At 25.8% G+C, this 9618-nt stretch overlaps 1 protein-coding gene across 9 annotated transcripts in view; it reads left to right on the top strand.

The window, feature by feature from the left end:
* Positions 1 to 9618, top strand: part of LOC123272099 (protein scalloped) — a 159523-nt gene that overhangs the window by 24552 nt on the left and 125353 nt on the right. For 3 of the 9 annotated variants that reach the window (XM_044738743.1, XM_044738744.1, XM_044738742.1), the window contains one exon: positions 9071 to 9167. The exons of the other annotated variants lie outside the window; for them this stretch is intronic. In XM_044738743.1, the coding sequence (XP_044594678.1) occupies positions 9143 to 9167 (25 nt within the window). In that variant the 5' untranslated portion in view covers positions 9071 to 9142. Of the gene's footprint in view, positions 1 to 9070; positions 9168 to 9618 lie in introns of those variants that run through there. 9 annotated transcript variants of the gene reach the window in all.

Here is a 9618-nt window from a genome sequence, read left to right as displayed (position 1 = left end):
AATCTCGGATTATATCCAGTGGAATGTTACCTGGTATAATCTCAGATTTTACTGAGGAAAATGGGAGATTACAATGAATATATTTTATAAATAAATAAATACTATGAGTTGTGCACTTGTGGATTTCCCAAACTTTTTTTCACAGCGCATGCGCGTTATAATGCCAGTTGACGCTCAGTTTATTTGGTAAGAGAAATACCGCGAATTATTTGAAATAAAAATTACGTAAATTAATGACGACAAATTTCTTTTGTTTTTTTCACTTTTCTGTAGAAATCAGTAATAGAATATGTGTTTTTTTTTTTTAATTGAATGAATAATGAGTCTGCAATTTAGAATTTTCCGAAGTTTGTTTTTAATATCTTACGAAACAGTAGTAAGATCCACATATATTTATAGAAGATAGGGTTCAACATACAGTATGTCCTTGGTTTTGTTCTTTCCGCAGTTTACGTATGTATACTCAGACCCGTTATTCAACTCCGGTTTTATGCCAATGCGTGGTTAGAAAAAGTGTTGCAGCTTGTCGGTGAGACAAGTAGATCCTGCTGCGACACAAATTTATTCACGATTATGTAGTAATACCAACAGCGGATCGTTTGATTTTTTTCCGTACTTTTTCATGTTTGTTAATTTTATCAATTATTCTTGATTTTGTCTGTATAAAAAATTTTTTTATTGAATAAATAAATTTTTTTTGGGTAAATTAATGTTATTTTCAGTCTACTTTAAAAGTAAATGTTAGTCAGATCGATTCGAGCGTATCCGTTTTAATTATTAATTTTATTATGACTAAACTTTACTTAGCCTTTCACTAAGAATAATAATTAAGTTGTCATATTTTGTAATAGATTAGCTTGCTATATCTTCTTTTCGTATAATTGGTTTATTTATTTATTTATTTTTTTTTTTCAGTAATTAAATTTTATAACATATTGATATATTTGTGATTTCTTTAAATCGAATGCCGTCATCACACAAATCCCTTCAGCCTGTTCAAAAATTTGATTTTTTTCTACTTGAAAATAATTCGTTAAACAACAGACTCGACAATCATTTTTTGACAATTATTCTTCAGCGAAGTTATTGAGTATTCTTCCCTAGTTTTTCTCTAATAAAATTGATCACTAATTTTGTAAATAAAAAGTAAAGATTGAACTTGGACTTTAATCGTGTGATAAAAATTGCAATGACTCTTCTTGATTCACAGCTCTAGTAAAACAAAATAAATTTATTATTTAAATTATCATCATCGTACACATACTCTATCACTTAGCTTTGTGTAAATACATACGTGTACATAATTATAATATTGTTATGTATAATAATAACAGATACAAAGCATATGAGAAAGCATTGTCACTTGTACGTGCTGACAATACTCGTTGGCATGTCTTTTAGATAGTAGAGTAGTACTTGGTACTTGGGATTGTTCAAGGATGGCTTTAGAGCGATTTCAGTTTGCTCGTTTGCTTAGTCAACGAGTAGACTCGGATAACATGCTGATAATGAAACACTCGATTGTAATAACGTCGCTGTTAATATATACTTATACTGCTAGTTGTATTGTTTTATTTAGTTTCAAAGTCGTCTTTTATTTGCATCCGTGCTTTATTTTGTTTATACTATATTTATACACGTTCCGAGAAAAAATCAGTGATGATTAATTTTTTAAAAATCTTTTTTCCATATGTATAACATCTTCAATGATTTATAAAAAAAAGTAAGGTAAAAGCCCCTATTATCGACAGGGTCTCCACTATTGACACCCTATTTAATTTTATTATTTCATTATTAAAATCTGTTAATAATCACAATTTTTGATATTTCATGACAATTTCACATATTTTTTAAATTAAAAAATAATAAAATTTAATTTCAAGGTATAAACTATTTACCGCAAAAAATTTCATTTTTTCAAGTAGGCCAAAACTGTTTATACGTTTGTAAATTCTTAACAACATTGTTAAGAAAGACCTTATTTTCAAATCCAGATTTCTCAATGTTTTTTTATGTAATTGCATGGTTTAAAATTATTTTAGATTATTTCTAGTCTAAATAAACATATAATCATTTATTTATACTTTATCGAGTTAAAATTAATTTTAAAATAGCGGATGTCAATGATAGGGACACAAAAATTAACTTGAGTCAACTAACGACATATTCCAAAATGTAAGGTAACCTAACCCCCTTAACATACATATTAACGTATTAGTGTTTACATACTGTCATGTGATTTTATAAGAATCAAAGTATTTAAGACTAGAAAAAATTGCTAAAAAAAAACCTGGTAAAAAATATAGAGAAGCTAGGTCTTTAACGAATTTTAAAATAATAAAAATTATTGATAGTTTTGCATTAGTTAGTAAAAATGACTATTGTTAATATAATTTAAACTGTAATAAAAGAGCTGTCAATAATAGGGTCAATGGTATGTCAATAATCGGCTCTTTGAATTTTTTGCGCTGCCAATAATACACATTCGACTTGTTGGTTTTAAGTTGATATTATAATTATTAAATTCATCGCTATTAAAGTTAATTTATTAAATTAAATAAGTAAAAACAATGATTAAAATGTCCTAAAAAAAAGTTGACAAAATTGATTTGAAACACGATAAAAAAAATTCATATATTCATGATCACTCTTAATCTCAACAATGGGGGCTTTTACCTCACGAGCTCTTAAATTAACTTAATTTTTTTTATAAAGATTTATAACTCGATTTACTTTTGATACAATTTTAATAAAAAATCTTATCATGATTGATTAGATAATTAGTCATCAATAATCATGTCTTCACATTTAATCAGTTCAAGAAAAAAAGTTATTTTTTATGAATGTTAATCCTCATAAAAATTAAAAACTTACAAACATATTATTTTCTTATTATTTTAAAAGATATAACGATAATAAATTACGTGTTACAGTAATTAGAAACAATTAGTTTACTGTGTATTTTTTATCAGTATAATTTACTAATAATTAAATATACATCCATTGTCATATCATACAAAGTTTATTTCTACAATAATTGCGATCAAATTGTTTATTTAATCAAACAGATATAAATATATATGAGTGATAAGAATATAAAAGTGACTAAATAAAAAAATTAAAAAGCATCTAGAGTACACAGTATTTAATAGTTGTTTTTTGATGCTCTATCTTTAGATGCGACATGTCATGGCGCTTTTCCCTTCTCACCCTTTAAACCCCTTGTACTACTGTTCAACACAGTTCTTTTAGAGTCGCCATACAAACTGAGTTATTTCACGGTTAAAATAGTCGAGTGTTATATCTCTGTACTCTTTCCTTCGTAGCCAAAGGCACCATTCCATGCACTTGTTTTTGTCGAGAAAATACTGAAAAAAAAAAATGTTTTTTCCGCGGTAAAATTAAAATAAAACAATACAAGACTAGACACATTGCAGTATTCTTTTACTTTTTATTCTACTTTACACTCAGCGAGACGTTTTATTACAGTATAACTAACGACTTTCAGCTGATTGGCAATTTTAAAATTGAACAAGTCTTCACGTGTCCTTAATAAAAGTATTACCTTTCCATTTTACACCTATATAAATAGTTATAGATGTATATATTTTTATTCTCTCTCGCATTCGGTGTTTTGCAATCAACTGACGTATAAATTACGTATATTATTGTCAATGATCTATTTGACTTAACTGTTGCATCAGTATTTTTTTTCTAACAGTTTGTTGTAAATTTCAGACATTCATCATTCAATCTGAATTGCACAAAATTTAAAGCTATTGTAATAAATATGACGCTTTAATTTCGAAGCTAGAATATCGTGATCTTGTCTTGAGAGATTTATATCTTTGATCAGTAAACATTGTTATTTGATTCAAGATTATATGGATGGTAATAAGCAATAATGACTTAACTAACATTTGGCTTTAGAGATGCTTGTTTACTGAAATTGCACTGTCAAAAAATTTATTTTTTCAAAGATTGGTTAAAAAGGTTCATGCTTAAATCTTAATAGCAGATATAAATTTATATTTTTTAATTTTGATAAGTTCAATCATACAGGGATCTTTCCTCAAAAATTGAAAATTGGTTATCGATTATTTTAAAAAGTTATTAATGATTAATAACTAGATTTTTAACATACAAACTTATGGCACATCAGTATTTTTTTAATTTAAAATTATAATGTTTATATTATTAAAGAAGATATCATAATATTTAAAAAAACCATCTGATTCATACAGATTTTATAAATGCATTAAAAAGATAGTGTTGACGAATGATTAAATTAATTATTTATTATTTTACTTGGTAAATTATTTTTGTTCATTTTTGATCGTACTGAAAACAAGCCCCTGAATACAACTAATTACATAGTTAGAAATGACAGATTTGTCGAATTTAATAAACAATAAAGATGAACGTCAAATCAGCGACTAATTTATATTTACTGGTTTTTTAAAATAGATGTCTAAAAAATATTTCCGGTAATTAAAAAAAAAATTATAAATCATTGTAAGATGATTATTGGTATACTTAAAAATTTTTCTCAATACCCCAAATTTTATAAAAAGTTATTCATTTGACTTTTCCATAGCACATGAACATCCTTAAAATTACAAACTATTTTTATGTTTCATTCAAATTCATCAGTTATAAAGAATGATTTTTCACTTTAGTTAAGTCTTTTAAAATCGTTTAATGTTAGTGCACTTTTTATTTTATTTATTGCTTTAAATAAATCTAAATCTTATAATTAAATTCTATATAACAAAAAATACACGGAAAAAACGAGATTTAACTGGATTCCATGTTGGATGGAATTTAGTTCCATATATAGTGAAAAAAATTTACAAATGGTTACTACTTCAATGTAGACTGTTAGTAGGTACAGTTTCCGTTTATTTCAGTTCAATCCGAGATGGGGCTCAGAGCCATCTAAGATTTATTTGTCTCAGATGGTTGTCAGTACCGCGCGCATGCTCGTCAGTCCCATCTTACCTTCTATAAGTGGCGTCCATTTGGAATTTAACTAGAATCTATCTGAAGATAGTACCTATTTTTACATTATCATTTTCAAGTGCATTTTGCAATCAAATATATATGAATAATATGAATGAATAATAAGTATATTATAATGAATAATACAGATTATAATTTTATTCCAAATCAAAAAACTAATCCTTAATAAGTTAAAAAAAAAAAATAAATTTAAAAGAAAAATTTTTAATTTAAAATTAAAATTAAAAATTAAAAAAAAAATTTTAATTTCAGTGTGGTACTATTTTTTAAAACAATATGAAAATTGGTATTCATCAACATCTTATTCTAAAAAATAGTACCACACTGAAATGAAAATTTTTTTTTTTAATTTTAAATTAAATTTTTTTTTTAATTTATTTTTTTTTAAACTTATTTTTTTTTAAACTTATTAAGGATTAGTTTTTTGATTTGGAATAAAATTATAATGTGTATTATTCAGTATAATATACTTATTATTCATTCATATATATTTGATTGCAAAATGCACTTAAAAATGATAATGTAAAAATAGGTACATAGATTCTAGTTAAATTCCAAATGGACGCCACTTCTATGTAAGATGGGACTGACGAGCATGCGCGTGGTACTGACAACCATCTGAGATAAATAAATCTCAGATGGCTCTGAGCCCCATCTCGGATTGAACTGAAATAAACGAAAACTGTACCTACTAACAGTCTACATTGAAGTAGTAACCATTTTTGTTTTGTAAATTTTTTTCACTATAGATGGAACTAGGTTCAGTCCAACATGGAAACCAGTTAAATCTCGTTTTTTCCGTGTATAACACGTTTTACATTTCTGAACAAAAAATTTAATGTTTGATGCAAAATTATTTGTTATATTTCAAATTTATCCGATTAAAAAATTATGAAATTTAATTTAAATAATTAAACCTACTTAAAAATGTTTTTCATACTGTTTTAACGAATATCTTTAATGAGCCGCCTTACAATTTTTATCACTCCAATTTTCTTTAGTGTCTTAATTTTTTAAATGTTGAAAAAATCATAATTTTAATTCTGATTTAAATTTAATTTTAATTAACAATCCTTTTCTTTAATTTTATTATCAATAATATTTTACATAGAGGTGCTTAAATAATATTTCAGGCAAATAAAAAAAAATTACAAATCATTACAGTTAATTCCATAATTAAGATGTTATTGAATTTATATTACTGTCTATATTATTTTTGATAGAAAAGAGTAGATTATTTCGAGAAAAAGCTATATTGAATAGAAGTTTTGACATACTTTCGTTGACGAAAGTAAAAAACTTCAATTAGTTTCTTTTTATAAAAATAAAACAATTAAATATGCAATTATTAACAATATTTACTCTTGGAACTAGTTAATAACTACCGTCTTTCACTAAGTCAAATAATAATTCGCAAATGAAAATACATATCTCAAAACATGCGATAAGACTCTTCACAAAGTAATGTATCACTAAATAAAGGTTAAACACTATTTGTATTCATCCAAGTAGTTGTGTACTTATGTCATTCAAATAAAGTTTTGTATGCCTCTTTAGTATTTTTAAACATTACGTATTCCACCAATGTAGATAAATTTTAATAGCCTAGTATAGCGTACACGTGTATTGAAAATTTTTGCTCATCAGATTACAAGAACTGAAATTATATTTTATATCTATAACAATAAATAAACGCCAATATGTATAAAACAATATATTTAAAGAATTATTTTGTAAATTTCATGAATGAATTTATTAAGTGGTAAATTTGGCAACCATTTTCTTTTCCTGTTGGATCTTAATCAACTCATTTTATGAATTGCTTTTATTAAGCTTGGCTAACGTACTAATTTAATTATCTCGTATTTTCTCTCGTAAATCCATTGCCAAATAACTAACGAATTTCATTTAAATGAAGAAAAAATAAAAATCATTTCGCTAAATTTAACATATTCTGTTTCTTACAATGTGTATTGTTTAAATATTTAAATAATATATTTACTCAGTTCTCTGTGAAATGTTTACTCAGTAAGTGTGATTCTAAAAATATATTAAAGACAAATAAGTCGAGTTATTACGTTAGAAGAAAGATAATTACTATGATTCATATATAATAAGTTTGGTTTGTTAATTCTACCGAGACTTATAGTTAAATAGAAAGGATTATAGAACGTTATAATTGAACATAATATATATATATATATATATATATATATATATATATATATAATATATATATATATATGTATGTATAGATAAAGATATAGATATATAAAAGTAAAGTTGTAGAGTGAATATGATGGTGAATGTTTGGATAACTGTACAAGTCACCCACGCGCGAGATTGCCCACGCGCATTCAAATCATACATGGAATTGCAAGTACCCAAACGTAATTTGCGATAATCACGTTCCAACCAATCCGTGTTTTGTCTATAAATGCTATACGATGCATAAATGTATCCATACAATATATCCGGTGTAGCCAATTACTATATTGTCATGACGTCACTCGAGATCATTGCTCGATTTTATTGTGCATTTACAAAAGATCATTAATTATTATATGTATAAACTTAATTAATTGCCTGCTTATTATTATTATTATTATTATTGTTATTATCTTTTTTTTATTATTATTATTATTGTTAGTAGCAATCTGTAGTCATTGTGCAACCGCTGGGAGTTAAGAATTATGAATAAGAAAATTTTGGTTTAATGATTTTTTGACTATTCATGATTTGGGTCCTTTTTAAATAAATTTTAAAATTGATAGCGCTATTATAGGATCAATTACGAATAGTTTAATGGACAAATGTGACGGAAAAAATTTATAGAACCAACAAACTATTCAAAACTCCTCCATAAACTTGACAAAAAATTGACTACTAAAATATATATCAAACCTAAAGACACTAATTCTTATCAAAATCGTTCGGATGATATCAAATTTAACTATAAAAATTCCTTTAAAAATAATATGCTCGTCAAAAAATTGTCTTTACTCTCTCAATTATTTAAATCATAAATGACTATGGCTAAAAAAATATCAAACCTTATTTACGACAAAGTGATACCTGTTACAAAATTTTTCTTAGTCTGTTAAGTATATAAATTAATTTTTGACCTTTAACCATATTCACATGTATAAAACAAAATAAATAAATAACCATTCGACATTTATCGCGAAATTTGAATCTATTGCACGTTTCGTAAGCGTAGCGGAAGTGCTCTACTCTCACCTTACAAAAATCAAGTGATTTTTTGAACTAAAATTGTCTCTATTTATTTTCTATCGCATATGTAGAATAGTATTTACACATTAATGTCATGTAAAAACACTAGTTTCAACACTTACGACATTTTTAAAAGACATTTAGCTTTATATATAAATAAAAATAATGTTTAAAAAAATTATTACGTGGACGTCCGTGTGTCTGATGTATGGATAGAAACTGTCTGGGTCACGATAACTGCCGAAAAACTTTACTGATCAAGTCTATTTTTTTTATACGCTTCAATATTATCCAAAACTCAGTCCTTTTGAAGATCACAATCTAATTCAATGTAGTTTAATTATAATTAGCAATAAACTAAAATCCACTTATCGTTTGTATATCTATATCTATGTAAATAAGGTTCGTTTACAACCCATGCGCAGTACCTTTTTTTTCTTGGTGGACAATGGCGCGAAAGATTTAAAAGTATTTGTAATTTATTTTAATCAATTTTATTATGGAAAATAAGATTATGAGGTGTGCACTTTTGGATTTCCCAAACTTTTTATAAATACTTCGAAAATTTACCATAATAAATAAACTATTACTAAAAAGCATATGAAACATTGAAAAGGCACAAATTCAGGTCAATACTTTTCTAATGATATTAAATTAATTAAAAAAAAATTCATAATATCATATAAACACTCAATAGACAAGAAATTTCTTATTTTCTTAATTATATAGATGATTATTATTAATTTATTTGATACATAGACTGATGATAATGATTATTACCATTATTTATATTTTTTTTATTTGATTGTTCTAGGTAAGTTCCAATGCTGTCCTGACTTCTAATTGATCATTCATCTAAATTTTTAAGAAGCTCTACTTCCATGCTATGCATTCCATGATAATTACACCAGGTTAGATATACACATGAAAGTAATTAGTGATCACTCTCTTTACTTAACATGGTCGCGTTTGCTATGTCTACTAGTCACTGTGCCGGTTTGTTGTACTATTTTCTTCGATCAATCGGACAAAAAAGTTAGAATAATAATAATCAAACATAATACAGCATACTATGGATGAGTTGAATTAATCAGGGGTATTTATACTGTGTCTTGTCGATTTTACTTGCATAAATTTAACACATACCTGCATAACTATTATATTAAAGGAATATATCCTTGATTATTATGAGTTTTGTTTCATTTGCGAAGAATGAGTTCACAAACAATTTATTGCAATTATCATAAATATAATTATCCTTGTTATATCGCCGCGATTATCGAGGTTCAGAAACATTAGACATTGCTTCCGCTTTCAGACAAGATAAATCAGTAAACTCCAGTTAATATATTTCATTGCATT

The sequence above is a fragment of the Cotesia glomerata genome, linkage group LG9 (genome assembly GCF_020080835.1).
Source record: "Cotesia glomerata isolate CgM1 linkage group LG9, MPM_Cglom_v2.3, whole genome shotgun sequence".
In the NCBI taxonomy this organism is placed as follows: Eukaryota; Metazoa; Arthropoda; class Insecta; order Hymenoptera; family Braconidae; genus Cotesia; species Cotesia glomerata.
This window is presented reverse-complemented; position numbering and strand designations above follow the sequence as displayed.